We start from the raw sequence: 20064 nt of genomic DNA, 5'->3' as shown, positions 1-20064 counted from the left end.
CAAACCTGAAGTATTGGTGGCCCTTGAGGAATGGGGTTTGGCCACTCCTACTCTAGGAAGTCTAGGCCCTAGTTCTTCAAAGAGATCAAGTAGGCCTAATACTTGAAATACAGAAATGACCCACGTCATAGAACGTAGGCCAAAGGTGTGAAATTCATTGGATAACATGGCCTACCAGTTATTTCAGCCCAGTTGCAGATGCCACAGATGGTTTTGATCTCCCAAAACGTTCTTTCAGTTTACCTGTGAGCATAATTATTACGTTGTGCTAAGTCATAAGAGACCTTATGGATCATGAATGGGCCACAGGGTGTCTAATGACTTGGCGTTGATTATCGCATATTGACAAAGCATAATGGGATAAGCTATGCATGTATTACTATTCAATCCCATGTCAGATCTGTGATCTGCTGTAATGTACTGAAATATAGCACTGCTGCTGCACTTGTGATGATGGGAAACCAGCGGCAGCGTCTATGGGAGCATGTTTGATCATATGCCCATTAAGTGTTTGGATCACGTGCGTTGATGTACATCAGAAAGTGCGGCTGAGTCTGAGGCCACCAGCTTAGAAGCATGTCCAGCTGCAAAATAGCATGGGGATCTGCAGCTTAGAAAACCATATAAAAAGGTACAGTATATCCTTTATCAGTGAAGACTGCTTTACATTGTTTGCAGTGTATTACTTTATCATTATTTTATTGCTTTATCATTTTTCATTCAGGTTTCCTACCCAACACGGCAATACCCAGAACCACCAGGGCCAACTAATGAAACCGGCTGATTGTACGTGCCACTACTTGGTTCTATTTCTCCAAATATAAATGTCTGCAATGCATGTAATGTCACCTTACAAAATATACTTTCTCAAATGCTCTGCGGGATCATAAGGGGGTTTGGAGATGTGTAACTCCACAGGTGTAACACATTCTGCACACATATTCTGATATTGGGGGTTTTAACAGCTTTAAAGCTGCAGTTAAGCAATATCTTACGTGTGGTTTTTTTTTTTTAAATAAATCAGTTCTGTACGATGAGAAAATACTTGTAGCATTAAATAAAATTAAAGACATTTTTAATGTATTCTAATGTAACAAACATTTTTGTTTCTATAGAAACCATTTACAAAGTCACACCCCCTTCCTCTTCTGAGACAGGCTCTGGCTCTTGAGCCCTGCCCACTCTCTAGCAGTGCACCAATTGTATCAAGTAACTGCCTGGTCACATCATCTTCACACAATTTTGCATCTTGGGTACTCTAGTGTAGGCCTAACAGTCAATTAAATAACCCCAGATTTGGTGATCGATTTAAAAACGGCAGCTTGAACTGTAGCTTTAAAGATCAACTGCAAATTTTAGTTAAGCATGTTTTAAAAATACAATTTTTTGTATCTTTTAGCTTAAAAAAATGAATGAAAGTTATCAGATTGCAACTGGATCCTGAAATGTTACAAGCTATGTGAGTGAAAACAAATGTTTTTAACATGAAAGTAGCTGTCTGGTCTTTACTAACTCACCCAAGAATATGAATTTTGCTGCTAGCTCTACAAAATCAATCAAGTACAGTTTTTATTTCCCAAGTGTTATGTCCATCACTAGTACCTTTGTGGGCACTTTCACATCCTTTTCTATAATAGAAAAATCTTTGTAATAGTTCTGACGGTCTTCTTGCAGCATATCCACGCTTATAGACATCGCTTCATCCAGCGCCTCGTAATCGTAGGACGAGGATTTCCTTATTCTTTTAAATTGCTTTTTCTGGAGCTGCCGGAGGTAGAATTCCCAGCGGTTGGGGAATTCTCGCAGCAGCGCTCCTATCAGGGACACCACGAGAGGCGAACCTGCACGTGGAGAAGGAGCCGGAAAAGGACCAAGTTCATTTCCCCGGGGAGAACAGTGCGAACATGATGTCTGGAGCTGTTACCATTGGAGAATCCCACAATAAAGAACTGCTAATGTAAAGAAGCAGGTGCTGACGCAGCATCGCCAGCCACTCATCCTCTCGGATTAAAGATAAGGGCCCCACTCCGTGGCCAATTCCTTTTCCCCGTCTGTTTCAATATCCCTGGGACTTGGGGACGGAAGTTGGGCAGGCGTGAACTCCCGCACCGGGTCACCTGGCTCTGCACCCAGCAGTTCCCAATGACGCAACCAAGCTTCAAGCAGGTCTATGTGTGTTGTGAAATTGTGTGTGTGTGTGTGTGTGCGTGAAGGGGAAATTGTGTGTGTTTGGGGCAAATTGTAAGAGGGGAGAGGGACTGAGCGAGAGACGGGAGAGGGACTGAGCGAGAGACGGGAGAGGGACTGAGCGAGAGACGGGAGAGGGACTGAGCGAGAGACGGGAGAGGGACTGAGCGAGAGACGGGAGAGGGACTGAGCGAGAGACGGGAGAGGGACTGAGCGAGAGACGGGAGAGGGACTGAGCGAGAGACGGGAGAGGGACTGAGCGAGAGACGGGAGAGGGACTGAGCGAGAGACGGGAGAGGGACTGAGCGAGAGACGGGAGAGGGACTGAGCGAGAGACGGGAGAGGGACTGAGCGAGAGACGGGAAAGGGACTGAGCGAGAGATGGGAGAGGGACTGAGCGAGAGATGGGAGAGGGACTGAGCGAGAGAGGGAGGGGGACTGAGCGAGAGATGGGAGAGGGACTGAGCGAGAGATGGGAGGAGGACTGAGCGAGAGATGGGAGAGGGATTGAGCGAGAGATGGGAGGAGGACTGAGCGAGAGATGGGAGAGGGACTGAGCGAGAGATGGGAGAGGGACTGAGCGAGAGATGGGAGAGAGACTGAGCGAGAGATGGGAGAGGGATTGAGCGAGAGATGGGAGAGGGACTGAGCGAGAGATGGGAGAGGGACTGAGCGAGAGATGGGAGAGGGACTGAGCGAGAGATGGGAGAGGGAGTGAGCGAGAGATGGGAGAGGGAGTGAGCGAGAGATGGGAGAGGGAGTGAGCGAGAGATGGGAGAGGGACTGAGCGAGAGATGGGAGAGGGACTGAGCGAGAGATGGGAGAGGGAGTGAGCGAGAGATGGGAGGAGGATTGAGCAAGAGATGGGAGAGGGACTGAGCGAGAGATGGGAGAGGGACTGAGCGAGAGATGGAAGAGGGACTGAGCGAGAGATGGAAGAGGGACTGAGCGAGAGATGGGAGAGGGACTGAGCGAGAGATGGGAGAGGGACTGAGCGAGAGATGGGAGAGGGATTGAGCGAGAGATGGGAGAGGGATTGAGCGAGAGATGGGAGAGGGACTGAGCGAGAGATGGGAGAGGGACTGAGCGAGAGATGGGAGGAGGATTGAGCGAGAGATGGGAGAGGGACTGAGCGAGAGATGGGAGAGGGACTGAGCGAGAGATGGGAGAGGGATTGAGCGAGAGATGGGAGAGGGACTGAGCGAGAGATGGGAGAGGGACTGAGCGAGAGATGGGAGAGGGATTGGGCGAGAGATGGGAGAGGGACTGAGCGAGAGATGGGAGAGGGAGTGAGCGAGAGATGGGAGAGGGACTGAGCAAGAGATGGGAGGTGGATTGAGCGAGAGATGGGAGAGGGACTGAGCGAGAGATGGGAGAGGGACTGAGCGAGAGATGGGAGAGGGATTGAGCGAGAGATGGGAGAGGGACTGAGCGAGAGATGGGAGAGGGACTGAGCGAGAGATGGGAGAGGGAGTGAGCGAGAGATGGGAGAGGGACTGAGCGAGAGATGGGAGGTGGATTGAGCGAGAGATGGGAGGGGTATTGAGCAAGAGATGGAGGGAGAGTGAAAGACATAGGGAAGATTGAGTGAGAGAGGGGAGGTGTAAGAGGAAGGGGGAGAGAGGGGAAGGGAGAGAAATACATGGGGAGGGAGAGGATAATAGGGCGGGGGGTGTGAGAAGGAGAGAAATAGAGGTGGATGAGAGAGCGAGAAGGTGTGTGAGAAGGGAGCGGGGGAGTGTCAGAGAAAGAGAGGGTGCAAACTATATTTAGTTTGGGGGGGCCTTTGAAAACATTTGCCGAGGGGCCTAAAAATTGTAGTTATGCCTCTGCAAGGGAGAAGCAGCTTGAGGATGAGCAGTGAAGTGGTGTGAGAAATGTTTTGCGTGGACGTAGAAGACGCGCAAGCACCCAGTGCTCCCAGCGGGCTGCCACTCCGTGCCTCCACCCCAAGATAACGTGAACGCTCCCACAATTACTATTTTACGGCTCTCTGTTTAATACGCATTACGTTTGAAGAAGACTAGTCGACCATTACAGTAAATTATTTGTACTATTTTTATCTTTTTACCATCATATAAAATCCAAACGTAAATGTGTGTAATGACACACTGCCATGTGTCATCTGCGTCCCATACTTATTCCTAAAACTTTTATTCAGTACCTCAATTTTATTGCGATTAAACATTCAATGGAAATAATATTAATAAGAAAGCGAGCGCTCCCAGCGTGCGCTAATTCCTGCTATAAACTGAGAGCACGTTGCAGAAAGCAGCTGTATGAGAGAACTTCGGGGGAGAGAGAAGGGGTAATGTGGGGACGACAAGTGGACATGACATGGTCCATGCTGATAAAAAGGTGAAAAGCACGAACTTAATCAACCCTATATTTACAGCAGCTCTGACATCTGTGGCTGACTAATCCTTCCCTCGTCCAACACGCTGGCAGTCTAGGACATTTGGCTGCGGACGTTTTGCCGTGACCAAATGACCGCCGGCACTGCACTGTGACTCAACCTGCCGCTGCCGGCTTCGCCACTAAGTGCTTAAGCTTAACCTAAAAACCCCTACCCTAAGCCCTAACCCTAAACCCTCCTACCCTAAGCCCTTACCCTAATCCCTCCTAACCTAAGCCCTTACCCTTAAACCCCGACCCTAGGCCCTTACCCTCCTAACCTAAGCCCATACCCTAAACCCTCCTACCCTAAGCCCTTACCCTAAACCCTCCTAACCTAAGCCCTTACCCTAAACCCCCTAACCTAAGCCCTTACCCTAAACCCTCCTAACCTAAGCCCTTACCCTTAAACCCCCGAACCTAGGCCCTTACCCTCCTAACCTAAGCCCTTACCCTAAAAACCCCTACCCTAAGCCCTTATCCTAAACCCTTCTACCCTAAGCCCTTACCCTAAACCCTCCTAACCTAAGCCCTTACCCTAAGCCCTTACCCTTAAACCCCCGACACTAGGCCCTTACCCTAAAAACCCCTACCCTAAACCCTTACCCTAAAACTCCCTATCTTAACCACTAAAACCCCTAAAGTTAACCCCTACCCTGACCACTAAAACCCCTAGAACTAACCAAATACCTTAACCGCTAAAACACACCCATCACCTAGAAGTGGCCGGCAGCCGAGGTTCCAGCAGTGGATCGGCTGCGGTGGAGGTGCTGTGAGTGGCCGAACGCCAGCGGTGATTTGGTCGCAGCTGAATGGCCCATTCCATGCGCTGGAGCTGGTTATCTACCACGGACTACCACCCATCCTTTCTCCATACCTACCTTTGGATTCATCTATAATACTACTGGCTTCTTCTGGCAGGTTTTCCACTTTCATGTTCAGAAAGAGGGACAGAATTTCGAGTCCTTTTTCATGCTCAAGAACACTCTCCACCAGCACAAAGTCTTTGTTACCTGCAAGAAGAAAGACATTCAGTTAACAACCAGTTAACGGAAGTTTACTTATGACTACAAATGATAAAGAAGTGTTTTCTGTGCCAGAATATAAAAAAGTTATTTCTTCTTTTATTCAGTCCTATTTGGCAAATCCTGTAACCGCTGAATTTTTTTTAATGTACAGTACAAAATATTATTTTTTTTGTCAAATATATTGCTTTCTTTAAAAGCTCACAGCTGAGAGAAGCGTACAATGTCGAAGGTGCAGTGACCATGGCTGAATTAAAAGTGTAAGTTTTACAAAATAACATTGGCTACAATTTACAAGTGTGTCCACAAAGAAGTGTGCACAGCAACACAATGTGATCGCAACCCAAATAAAGAAAAATCCAAGGGACTTCACTGTTAATATGTGAAGTCTACACCAACATTTCGGAATAATTCACATGGTGTTTCAATAAGAGATTGCAATAAAAACTATTACGTTTATGCACATTTACTGCAAATAAAATACCACGTGGGAACACATTCATATGTCTCAGACAGGTCTGCTGCCCTGCTTTTCCCCATTTTCTATTTGCATACAGTGCTTCCACTGCTGCCAGGGATTCTGGGTAATGACATGCAAATGAGCACACAGTGTCACTTTTTACCACCCCCCCCATTGTCTTTCAACTGTATCATACCAAGGCTTTGTTTATTCGAAACAAATATCACAACTAAAAAGTGATATACGAGAACTACTATAAAAAAGCTGACAAAGTTTAAGCCACATTTTTGACGATATGTGCCTTACATTGTAAAGTTAAATAGAACAATACAACAACCTAAAGAAAAATATATATTTCAGTAGCAATGGATATTGCAAAAAAAAAAAAAAAAAAGAAAGCACTTTTAAATACGACATTTAACACAACTAAAAGGAGAAAGTATTGTACACGTTACCGGAAACAGCATCAGTCACGCTTCTGTCTCTGCTGGTAATGAGAATCCGGCACTGAATGTCAAATGCCTTCAGCACCCACGAATCCCAAATGTCATCAAGAATTAACAGGCAACTGGAATTTAAATAGTTGTCTTGTAAAAAAAATTTTTTTTTAAAAACAATGCAGTGACCACTTTTAGTTCTCTGTTTACATGTGGACATACGGTATTTGAATGTATTAATCTTGTCCATATCTGTCTCATCTGCATTGATGGATGGTGATTAAATAACATTTCTGGCAGGTTACAGTTTTATATATTTACTGTATAACTATTTCTATTGACCAGACAGAATCTTGTAATTGTTGTCGCTAAAAAAAAAAAATGCTCAGCACAGAATATGGAATTAATAGCAGGTAGCTCTTATGCCAGCTCTGTCTCTAGAAAGATGCATTAATCCATAGCCATTAGAGCCAAGATATACAGAGCACTGGAATAATCTTCTTGGCATGATCTAGCATGTGGCCATCACATGTACATCAGCATCTGTCTATAAATGTAACATTAAAAAGCCATTACAACCTACAAAATACTCCAGAGGCCTGTATATTTCTTCCTGATGGCTCATTAGTACAGCTTATTCAGACACAAACACCATCACAAAAATACATCTGGGGTGCACAGGATCATCAGTTTACACATTAAAGTGATCTTAAAGGAGCATCTCAAGTGAAATGCTCCCCCCCCCCTACATTTAGGTGGGCTACACCACTATTTATACTCCTCCCAAAACTAATTTTAAACATTTTTAATTTGAATGTACATGCATTTCGATTTGATTGCGAATGTCTAGAAAAAACATTAAACATGCCTCTGGACAACTGCGCAATTCTAAGACCTCATTATGATAACTTTGCTAACGACTTGTAGCGCCAGACTCTAACTCGAGTCATACACACAGACACAACGTAGAAGCAGTACCAAAGTTTGTACGTCACACTATTTCTGCTCTACCTAAACAACTCGGGCCCCAGATAGTAAATCTCGCTTTTCTCAGCAGTTACCAGCTTCACTAAAAGCCTAAGTTAACTAGTAATGGAAGCATTACTTGGGGTAAAAAATGGTTACCTGGGGTGCATTCGCATCACCAGCACCCGTAGCCTGTCTCTTGCCTCTTCAATATTAAGAGGGGGTCTCTGCAAAAACTTGAAGTCCTTATCCAGACGTGTGCAAAGATTCTGAAGCTTCATCAGGAGCCCGGCTTTGTCCTGTTTTCCAACAGAGACCCAGTGGACTCCTCCAGGAAAGCAATCTGACCGTAAGAAAAAAGGCTAATCAATATATGAACCAACGTATCTTCAGATGCAGTCATACAACTCACACAACATGCACATAACCAAAACGTTGCAAAGTGGAAAGACAATACCAACTTCACAGTGTGGCTCCCATAAATCATTATTGGCATGGCTATTAATTTACAATTTCAATATTTTAAATAAGTTTGGTGGGGAAAAGTTTACCAAGGAGAGCAGGTGGAGTCATCAACAAAGCGGTTGCTATTTTAAGATGTGTTCCCTCTTGCAAGAATAAAGCAAATGTTGAAATGGCCAGTATTTCCATTAAGTCAAAAGTAAAAGATTTAAAGAGCTGTAATAATGGGAGACAGACGTGGGGGTGCCAGAGACCCTGAGACATGGGGGGATGGGGAGGGGGGACATTTTGGAAGTCACATCATCGGTATAAAAGAATACGATTATTAACGAAAACAGCTACAAGCTGCTGTACAGAGCAAAAAATGTAGTGTTGAGGCGGTCACTGCTGCCGCAAGGGGATAGAAGCCACACATAGTAAAAATAAAATATTCGGTTTATTAGTGCATATATACACACAAAAAGTCTGCTACACAGCAGTCAGCACTGCTGTGACGAAACGCGTCAGAGTTCGCTCTGTAGCAGACTTTTTGTGTGTATATATGCACTAATAAACCGAATATTTTATTTTTACTATGTGTGGCTTCTATCCCCTTGCGGCAGCAGTGACCGCCTCAACACTACATTTTTTGCTTTGAATTACATTGGCTGGAGCACGCTGACTTCCTCTTCCGGTTCAGAGGTCCCTGACGTCATCGTTGATCGGAGACCCGGCGCGTCAAGACTGTGAGGGAATACCTCTCATATTCTCCTTTCCCCTACCTCCGCAGTGAGGTCTGCTCTATCGTGGGTGACACCGGGTTAGGAGGGTTGTGGCGGAGGGTAGCGGCTGCTTAGCGGGTGGTCCCGAACAGGGAACACCGCGGTATCGCTGCTTAATTCCTCCTTACCATCATATACCCCTCCCGTTGTTTGTCACGTGGCACGATTGAAGTGGGGAGTCAAAGAAACACTTATGTTTACATTGGGACACTGGACCTTAAGAGTGTTCTATTATTTATGCTAATTGTTGCTATTATGGCTCTGGAATATGGATGGTATTTGTGGACAATTTGTAGCACCAGTTTTCTTGTCAGGAATCCCAGGATATAAGCTGCTGTACAGGTTGTATCTGACACCTTCCAAATTGAACAAAATTTATCGGCAAGAGTCTCCCTTGTGCTTTACAGGATGTGGGCAGATGGGCACATTCCTACATACTTGGTGGACCTGCATTCAGTTAAAAGAACTATGGAGATATATAGTGCAACACTGTTTTATAATGATGGCTGAATGAGGGAATATAACACCTAATGAGTGTACACTCACACTTTCCCGTAATAAAGCCAGCGTTTGTGCCCCTCTGGGGTACAGAGTGCGAGTGTACACTCATTAGGTGTTACATTCACTCATTCAGCATAATCATTATAAAACAGTGTTGCACTATATATTTATTTTTTGTTTTTTTTATATATTTTCCGGTTCATGAGCTCCCCGCATCTTTTCAACAAACCAGCATTTTTAAGAATCCAACAGGGGGGTTCAACGTGGGTTGAAGCTGAAGAGGCACCGGTCACTAGTATCACATACTTCATACCCATTGTATTTATATTCATCACCTTATTGTATTTATATATCTTAGTATTTTCACTCTATATTCATTATATATTTATGTACACTGTTATTATTATAGCACGTTCACTGGAGCGCCGGGTGATTCTGTATTGTATTGTATGTCTTTATTTATATAGCGCCATTAATGTACATAGCGCTTCTGTCTTCACAAAAGAACTATGGACCCAGGTCTTCCAAAGAAATGCCACTGCTCCTCCCTTTTTAATTTTGTACCCATCTAACCACCCAACCCCCTTTTACTTTCTGTACCCCATTTCTGCATATGTAAACATATTTTTAAAAAAAAGCTGTAATAAAGTAAATACATAATATGCAGTTTGGCTCATTCCTTATAGGTTGGCTGCTCCTGTCGTGTTCTCTCTCACACCATAAGCTACCTCCTGTTTCAGTGGTGTGGCTGCTGAATGCTGGAGTATACAAACTCACAATCACACTCAGTGTGCTCTGAAGCAGGTCCCCACTGACTTGAACATGGGTTTTTGTCGGATCGCTGTGCAATTGGTCACTTTGGAGTATATAAAACTACCCCGTAAAGGGACAATAGGAGTACATTTTTTTAAAAAACACAATTGAAGCAGGGGGTCTCTTGGGGTTGAACGCCAGTAATTTCAGCTCCGGGGACCCCCTGCTTCCGGAGAAACATACCTACATAGTGGATGCCTGTAGCCACTCTGGCAGGGTTTATATTATGGCCACTTTTCGAAGGTCCCGTGCCCTACGAGCCAATAGGAGGCTGTGACATCATCTGGTGCGGCTTCCTATTGGCCCACGTGATGCGGGAGCTTTAAAAAGCAGAGATACAGGTTGTGCCGGGAGGAGACACACCAAAAAGGTCTTATATCCAAAATCTACGCGATACCAGAGAAACCAACAAACCCTGCCTCACATGATTATATGCTCAAGTGGGAAGCAGAATTAAATACAGAAATAGACAGAGAGGATTGGGAAGCAATATGGGGCTCGGCATCAGGAACCTCTTTATGTACCACAACTAGGGAAAATATATACAAGATATTGTTCCACTGGTACCTCACACCAGTGAGATTGAAACAAATCTACCCTCTGGCTTCTGACCTTTGCTGGAGAGGCTGTGGACAAAAGGGGGACATGGCCCATATATGGTGGCTATGTCCAGAAATTCAGAAATATTGGCTCATAATTCAAAACCTAATAAAAGAGGTCTCGGATGTCACAATCCCTATAGATCCACTGACCTACATACTGGGCAGGCCGAAAGAGGAAATCGACCGCCCAGTATGGAAATTAATCTCCTTTATGTTAACGGCGGCAAGATGCTCAGTGGCGTCCTCTTGGAAGAAGGTATCCCCCCCCCCCCGCACGGAGCAAGCAGTAAAAAAGAGACTCAACGAGGTAATGTTAATGGAAAAACTGACAGCATTCCTCAACCACGCGACAGAGAGGTTCTACACTATATGGGAACCGTGAATGACCCATTGATAGCTAAACCTCTATCCTCGTCCAAATAAGGGCAGCCACGAAGGATCGCTGCTTCGATACGGGGAGGCGCCGCCGGTTTAAGAAGGGGTGTCCTACCTTTCCCTACCCTCCCCCCCCCCGCCCCTCCTTCCCCCCCTTTTTTACTTCTCCTTCCCCTGATTTTCCTTTTCTTTTTCGGGAGTCTATCCCTAGGGATCACTGCACGACCCTGGAGGTCAACCACACGTCAGTGTGGTCAGTCGGTGTCCCCTCCCCGCCCTCCCTCTCTCAACCAAAAAATGTAAAAAAAAATTATTATGGTGTTAGATTATGATCATTCTGAAATGTTTGTAATGTAACGCATCACACACAAAAAAAGCAGCGATACACCGGCACCCACACCTGAAATTAATGGGGGTTCAGCTCCGGATACTCATTGCTTCAAACCTATGTAAATAAATTTAAAAAATGCTTGGATTGCTTTTTAAGGGGGTTATTCACTGAACTGTGATAGTGTCGATAGGGCATGAAGTCCATGAGAATTTCCTTGCATTATTGCCCCAATCGGCACTATCGCAGTTTAATGAATAAACCTGAAAAAAGGAGAGCATCTGAAGTGGTCATGTGGATGCCCTACTTATGAATATGGGGTATTTTATTAGGACATTATTAAATTTGACATTGTAAATATTAATTATGTTATTTTTTTACATATACATTATTCATTCTGTAGGTGAGTATAGACAATATATATGTATTTCCTTAAAATGATAGGTGGATTCATCCTGTAATGTGAAGTATAGGGATTTTCATATGGATACACCATTTTACCCAACGTTATGCCTTAGTGACCTGCTTCATAGATTATCACTGGGGTGACTTGTATTAGCTTTTCAGGTGCAGGTGAGGTAAGAAAGTAGGGAAGGCAAATGATCTGGTTTGATTGTACAACAAATGATTATTCCATTATTATACAGACTGTAATTACTTTTCTGCTGCATCAATAAACACACAATGGAAAGGCAAGCTATTTTTGTAACTGTTCTATTGTACATTTTATTAATGTCACATAGGCTGTTTCTTATAGATTTTTAAACCTCTTTTTTTTTTAAATGTACAATATTTTACAGCCGCTCATTTTACCACGGAGACCCAGTCTTGTAGCGAGAGGGCTCCTGTGATACGGTGCATGCTCACCTTTCAAGATGCTGTGGTCTCGAAGCGCTTCTGCTGCCAATACAGACTTCCCACAGCCCGCCATGCCATAGACTGTCACCCACCCGGGGTTCCTTTTCAAAACGTACAGTTTTTGTTGAATTTCATGAACGAGTTCCAGCCGAGTGACAAACACAACCGGTCTCAGTGGCACATCACCTTCACACAGTGCCGTTTTAACTGCAATTAGATGCACACCCAACATTATTACTTCGAAACACAATGACAAGGAATGGGAAATGACCTATACATGAATATGTATTCAGCCCTATACGTGGCATAACCCAAGGAATTAAAACTTCAATCATTTGCCTGGCGCTGAGTTACATGTTACAAATACATTGGTTTTACTGAAATTTAAAAAAAAAATGGTTTCCCAGTAGTGTTGCTCAAGACTGGGAAGTTGCAAAGGGAGGTGACACACTGTTGGTGCGTGAGGGGATCTCATTGGCCACGTGATTGCCGTGTGGCACCGGTGTCCTCCCCCAGGGAAAGTGTAGGGAGATTATTATGTGTATTTGGGGTGGGGGAGGATTATGTGTATTTGGGGCGTGTGGGGGGATTATTGTGTGTATTTGGGGTGTGTGGAGAGGGGTTATTATGTGTATTTGGGATGTGTGGAGAGAGGTTATTACGTGTATTTGAATTCCTATTGGACACCGCTGGTGAACAGTAGGACACAGTGAGAAGTGAAACAGATTATGATTTGTCAGTTTCAGGTTCTCAAAGTCAAAGTCAATTAGAGTCAAGCAGAACATTAAAGTCGGTCTTGTAAAGTCAGTAATGGCACTAGAGGAACAATCTAGGACAGGGGTCGGCAACCTACATGCGGCTCTTTCCGCACCCACATGCGGCTCTCCTCCGTCCGCAGGATGCCGCTCCCCAGCTGCTGTCTCTCTCCCTCACTGTGCTGCTCTTGGCTGCGGGGAGGGGAGGCCGGGTCTCTGATGCCGGCGTGTGCAACTTCTGGCGCACTGACGTCACAGAATGGCCTGGCGTGGGACAGTGCAGGAGGCATACCAGCAGCTGGGGAGATGCCCGGAGGCAACAAGAGGCCCGACCAGTGCCGGCTGCTCCCCCGCAGCTACCGGAAACCCAGTGAGGGAGAGAGACAGCAGTTGGAGAGCGGCAACCCAGGACAGTGCAGAAGAGAGGCAGGCCCAAAATAATTGTGTGTCTGTATGTCTGTATATACATATGTGTGTGTATGGTTCACATATTAAAAAGGTGCAACCTTGTGGTATCTCTTACTTTAAAACCGACGTTCTTGAGCTTTCTTTAGTGAATCTATCCTTTTTTTCATATTATTGTATGATCGATTTCTGTGCCTTTTGTGTGTGTGAACAGAATACTTTATTTTGGGTTTCTCGTAGTTGTATTTCCGGAAGTGGGACAAATGTGCTCCTTCAATAAAACATTGTGATACTTATTTGGACAATAAGTGAAACAAATTACTGATAATGCGCCTGGAGAGCTGGTGATTAATATGGTTTGCAGAAGATAGCCCCTCGTGTAGTAATAATATATATATTATTATATATTTGGGTGGGATAGTGTGCGCATGTGTATTTGGGGGCGGGGGGGGGGTAGTGTATGTATGTATTGTGTATTTCTAAATGACAAACTGTTTTGCACAGAAAAACAATAACTAAATAAATTGACTTATTATTGCATTTTATTCTGATTAAAGTATGTTTGTCGTTTGTTAATGCTTATACAGTATATACCTATTAGTGTGTGTACATTATACTGTATGTATGTGTTTGTGGGGGTGTAATATTCATGCATGTGTTGCGGCTCTCTGAATATTTTGGACAAAGAAATGTTTTATAAGATGGCTCTCCTTCCTTGAGAGGTTGGAGACCCCTGCACTAGGATGTTTGGGCGGCGACATGCCTGGCGGCAGAGCGCCGGCATCGGTTTGGTCACCGCCAAATGGCTGCGGCAAAATGTCCCATTCCACTAGAGGAACAAGTCTTGGGTGAATTGTGCCCTTCTACACTTTTGTAGTCAGACCAGCTGTGTGACCATGTTTACATGCCCTCCCCCCCCCCCCCCCATACATCTGTTCTTACTATCAGACTATTAGTTTCATCCGATAGGCATGCTGGTATATCACAACATGTGTCATGCCCACCATTGTTTACAATAGTTGAAGCCCTGTCTGGTACTTCTTGTATCTGTCTGCGTGCCTGGTTTACTCAGGCTTGCACAATACTGTACATGTGAGATTCACTTACTGCTCTGAGGACAAGACACACTCATGACCAATGTTAGGAAATGCACAGTCTCGGATTACACATAACACACTCTCCATATCATTGTCCATAACATGAAAAATAAATAACAATTTCCAATCCCGTAACAAACTAAATCAGGCTTTTCTTGTGATTAATATTAAGAAAGGCTCCTAACTAGTTAGTATAACCTAACTTCTGAATTTGGCCCAAAGCTACTAAATTGTGCTGAGGTTTGAGCATCTTATACCTATTCAAATGAATTGGACCTAAAGTGCATTATCCATTTCCTGGCATGGTCCTGTTAGTAGCCGCTACCCCTCCACCAGTGTAATCTATCTGTATTGGAGTGTTTCTATTCCAGTGAGATTCATTGTGTGTGGTGCATGACATCTAACAGCCCTTCATCTGCAGTGTCCTTAGCCGCACTAGGAAAAGGACGCAAGGTGTAGTAGATGTGACCCAACCGGAACTATTTGGGGTAGTCTACAATGATTTCTGTTTTACATCTGTTATCTTCACTGCCCGAGTTGAAGATACTTCAGACGCTTGGAGATATGGGTGGCATTGCTTTGATCATTTTCCAGAAAAGCAAGACTTAAATGTGCTATAAGTGACCCATAGTGGTCGTTCAGCCACAAAGCCATAGGGCCTTTTCTATACATGCTGTAGCGGACGTTTCGGCAGCTTTCGTTCAAAAAAATCTCCATAGACTTTAATGGGGATTTTCAGTCAATAACGTGCTGAACGGCCACGTTGGCGTACAAAGGATTACCCCCATAAAATCTTGACTCACCATATAAAGTAATTCCGTTCGTGGAACTGTTGCCGCTGTGGGAAAGGTCGGCGCTGACAGCCTCCCTGAGGAGAGCAGCAAGGTCTTTATAGCCTTCGTGAAGCAGGGCATTATAAAAGGAAACGTATGCCCGATTGTCTTTGTCAAGGATCAGATTAATTAGTAAAGTTGCTTTATCCACCTGAGTAGCCTGTGGATAAAAGGTGAGAAATAAGACAGCGCGTGGCACTGGCCTGCAAGACGAGGCCGTTGCTGAAGACAGCAAGCTCGCTAGCTTTCCACAATCTGATGACGGCGTGACAATATAGATAAAGAGATCAGTGCGATCGGGTCATTTCAAACATCCTCTTATAGTTTAAGATTCCATTATGGATGCTGGGCACCGAGCACATATATCTTCGTCAACACAATGATCATCAATCACAGATACTGTGGGTCTCTCATAGGGTCAGTCATTTAACTCTTCTAGTACATAAATATACATTTGTCAGGCTGCCTGCCCAGACCGGGAGTTCTGTGTATCCATGCTTCTGTGACAAAATGCTGGCTCCTAAAAAGTCTGACTGGCTTCTAACTATTTAATATTTTTGTCCACCTCTGCCTTACAGTTCCTTCCAGTGAATAGGCTACAAGGTGTCTGATGGCTCCTTGTGGTGTCTCATGTAAACACGGCCCCTAGTAGTCAAACCTGCACAAGTGTGCATCAAAAGAAAGCCAATCACATGTTTGTTGACTTCATTACTTTACAAAATATATGCAATGGTCCCTTCCCCAGTTCTGAGATTTAGGCAAAAACATTCAATAAAAGGCAGAGTCGTTCCTTACTTGAGCTTTTACTTTTTCCTCTTCCTTCAGGGTAATAACTTCATCCTTTACCATGTGATCCATGATGTATGAAGCCCTGAGGTCCCTTTCCAGTGCTGCTCGATTCAGAAGCAGCAAACTGCGAGATCTTTCATCCATTCTGTCATTTATTTCCCAAACCTCAAAAGATGAACTTGAATGGATTTCTAATTTTGCTTTTTATGTCAAGTATTTTGCAAATAAGTGAACAGCACCATAACAGAGATGTCGCCTGTACAAAAGAAAACACAACATATTAAATGTGTATATGATTATTTGTATAGCACCACCAATGTAGGCAGCGCTTAACCATATTACCAAGACAATAAAACAGGTTAATATATCAAGTTTCACAAGTATGTTAAACAGGAAGATAAACACTAGTAATTAGGGAGTCCCTGCCCTAAAGCTTACACTGTAAATATTTAATTGAATGTAAATATTTAAATTAAGAAAATGTGATTAAAATGTAAATGTAAGGAATAGCTTCAGTGACTGTGATAAATCCATGAGTCCTATTGTATGTTATTATTATTTTAGTAGTATGGCAGTTAATAAATATGTATAATGTATATATTTAAATGTCATTCGATACATTTGGAATTACAAATGTCCATCCACCCCACCCAAATCCACTGTGCTTTTTACAACATATGTAATGCTGAACACATCATTCAAACAGAGGTTCTAAGAACGTAGTTGCAATTTGTAAGTAGGAACTTGGGTGTATTCCCTAAACCTTGCAAGAGGAACATATACAGACAACACGTGGATATCTCATGGTTCTGAGGTGGTTGTTTAGGGTGAAAAAAAGTTGTATCATCTAATTTGTTACGTTATTTCTTTATATGAACTGTGCAGTTCCAGAGGTTTCCACCTGCAAAGACTGACATTTGTTAGCTTGGGGGCTTCTGGGATGAAAAATGTGATTCGCATGGAGAAGTTTTGATTTCTATTAGTGAAACTCCTTTGAACTTTATAGGGCTGCAAATAAGTTACATGTCTGCAGTCCAGACTGAAGCAAGTCTCACTCATGGGAAGGCAGCCGTTCTCATCAACAGCATCACGACATTTAACATAGGTTGAACTCTGTCTTTTTTTTTTCCCAAGCTCATCTACTATGCAACTGGTCTTAAAACCATCACAAATCTATGATTTTAAATGTTATTTTTTAATAGAGCGTATGGGAGTATTGGTATCCATCGTCAGGTTGTGTACCAATCTGCACATTGATAAACACCTCTTCTTTGTGACTGAATTTTAAGATTACATATAATTATTTTTAATATTTTTGGTCCAGACTTTCCAAGTGTCACTGAGCCTTGAGAGAGAACTCTAATGTATCCCAAGAGAAAACTTTGGGGATGTTGAAACTAAGATTGGATCCAGTTGGACACCCTGCCAGGTACAGGCTCACCAGTGCTGGATTTTGGAGATCTTACTCCATTACAGGTTTGGCTAATAAATAGGGATCACCACTACAGGCTCACACACGTGTTATTTTACTATCTGATTTGCATGGCATACTGCATTGTGCTGAATGACCAATGAGAGCTGTAACACAGGACTGGCAGAGCCTGTCCCTGCACTCCAGCTTTCCTCACCTGTATATCTCTTCATGCAATCCATAAAGAATGCTAAAGAGAGGCGGGGAAACTACAACTCCCAGCACACCTTGCGAACACTCTGACGTCAGTTTTCCTGTAACTCCTGCACAGCCGGTGGGGCTGCGGGTGAGCGCACAGCTACTCAATGCATCCCTAGCTTTCATGCACTGAATGAGTTAAAACAGCAATGACGTACATTAGGTGACACCCCCACCACCGCTGTTTCCTCTTCTTAATCCAAACAGGAGAAAGAAATGTAATGTAGCAGGAAGGACAGTGCTTATTCCCTATCATGCACAACTCCCGCTAACCCAGCCCAGTAACTGCTTCAAGAATGAGGGCACCGATTTATCTGCTGCTAAACGATTGAGAGAAAAAAAACACACACACACACACACACACACACACACACACACACACACACACACACACACACACACACACACACACACACACACACACACACACACACACACACACACACACACACACACACACACACACACACACACACACACACACACACACACACACACACACACACACACACACACACACACTCTCTCTTTAAGTTATGGTGGGTAAAAGTGACAAAAATCCTCCACAGTAAAGCATATAGCAAATGGAAATATTACTGTGTGCTCATCTGCATATATAGTCCTTCCTGATAACCCCTTCGCTGCCAGAGAGCCTCACAGAGCAATTCCAGCAAGTATAAGGGATGGGGTTAAGACCATTTGCTAACCGGTTCGCCTACAGTGCAGTGTGTCTGTCATATCATACAAAGCAACAGCAGCCTCCGCCACGCTGTCCCAGCAAACCCCCACCATCTCCCTGTGTCTCCGCCGGCTTACCTCTCGCAGACCTGGCTTTGCAGATGCTTGTGCAGCAGCCCAAACTATCCTTTGCAAGCTATTGCAGCAGCAGTGACAAGGCAGCCGGGCATTGTGGGTACGATTGTGTTACCAGGAAGAAGAGAAGTGCACAGAATGTGCAACTGCTGCATGTCGGCGTGAGGTCACACAGCCCAGCCTTGTTGGCTTCTCTCCAACTCTCCATAAGAATGTACAGTATATACACAAGGACAGACTGCAGGCCACAAACAGGACTGGTGGAGAATGACTTGATTCTGTGTATTTAGTACTGTTGATTAATATTTAAAACCCTACCTTTTTTTTTAATGGCCTGATACTTTGCTTATGAAAAGTATTAATGTTCTACTTTCTCAGATGAAAGTCGATAGATCTAACAAAAGCCTGTACATAAAAGATGGAGGCACAGATGTATTATGCTGCAAATTTGTGCTGTATCTTTGACTGAGCCTCTGATGGAGCCACCTGTACTGAAGCTGGGATATCCCGAAAACCTGACCTGCTGGGGTGGATTTAAGGACTGGAGTTGAACACTAGGATTAATTACAGAGACACGATTAGAAGTATTGAGTGCTATTAGCAATTCTACTAACAAAAGTCAAAAGATTAAAAAAAAAAAAAGTGGGAAATATTTTTTTACTCACAAATGGCTTTTTATTAGAAACATTTTCACAGAATGTGCAAACAATGCAAAATTGACGCGCGAGAAACAAACCTATTTAGTGAGGTACCCATTGACCATCCAAAACTAGAATAATCATGCACTCAAAATACAACAAGTGTAGATACCAGAGATCCCTGGCAAATGTGCTTATTCTTAGTGAATCTGGTGCTATTTTTGTACCAGTTTTGCAGCCGGGGGGATTTTAGAATGACCCCCTTTTAAGATGAAAATACCATTCATCCAGTTTAATGAGAATGTGTATGATGAACAGTGATGGTAGAGGTAATATGGCTCTTCTAAATGAAGGTAAAGACCAGACATTGCCCCATCGTCTTGATGGATATACAGTGTAGCCCTATAGTATATAGTCATCCTATCGTGGCTTATCTAGCCAAGAATATATGTGGGAAACGATTGGACCATTTATTATTGCAGAACTGTTGATGTATACAGGCATACCCCGGTTTAAGGACACTCACTTTAAGTACACTCGCGAGTAAGTACATATCGCCCAGTAGGCAAACGGCAGCTCACGCATGCGCCTGTCAGCACGTTCTGAACAGCAATACCGGCTCCCTACCTGTACCGAAGCTGTGCGCAAGTGGGGAGACTATAGAGCCTGTTACAAATGCGTTATTTACATCAGTTATGTGCGTATATGACGATTGCAGTACAGAACATGCATCGATAAGTGGGGAAAAGCTAGTGCTTCACTTTAAGTACATTTTCGCTTAACATACAGGCTCTGGACCCATTGCGTACGTTAATGCAGGGTATGCCTGTAACTGTGTTCTGGATGCCCTGGGCATGGTGGACTGGTCATACACTTACCTAGCCTGCACACCAGGG

The 20064-nt window shown here is 43.9% G+C and overlaps 1 protein-coding gene across 2 annotated transcripts in view; it reads right to left on the bottom strand.

Annotated features, from left to right (window-relative positions):
- The window catches only part of APAF1 (apoptotic peptidase activating factor 1), a 60108-nt gene extending 41436 nt beyond the window's left edge, over positions 1-18672 (bottom strand). Inside the window, exons 1-8 of one of the 2 annotated variants that reach the window (XM_075600709.1) lie at positions 18534-18672; positions 16055-16304; positions 15230-15419; positions 12179-12376; positions 7629-7812; positions 6522-6634; positions 5463-5594; positions 1603-1841 (exon numbers count right to left, since the gene is read on the bottom strand). In XM_075600709.1, coding sequence (XP_075456824.1) covers positions 1603-1841; positions 5463-5594; positions 6522-6634; positions 7629-7812; positions 12179-12376; positions 15230-15419; positions 16055-16192 — 1194 coding nt within the window. In that variant the 5' untranslated portion in view covers positions 16193-16304; positions 18534-18672. The remainder of the gene's footprint in view (positions 1-1602; positions 1842-5462; positions 5595-6521; positions 6635-7628; positions 7813-12178; positions 12377-15229; positions 15420-16054; positions 16305-18533) is intronic. The other variant, XM_075600708.1, reaches the window with a different exon arrangement.
- Between the last annotated feature and the right edge of the window lie 1392 nt (positions 18673-20064).

Source organism: Ascaphus truei, chromosome 5, assembly GCF_040206685.1.
Source record: "Ascaphus truei isolate aAscTru1 chromosome 5, aAscTru1.hap1, whole genome shotgun sequence".
Taxonomy (NCBI): domain Eukaryota; kingdom Metazoa; phylum Chordata; class Amphibia; order Anura; family Ascaphidae; genus Ascaphus; species Ascaphus truei.
This window is presented reverse-complemented; position numbering and strand designations above follow the sequence as displayed.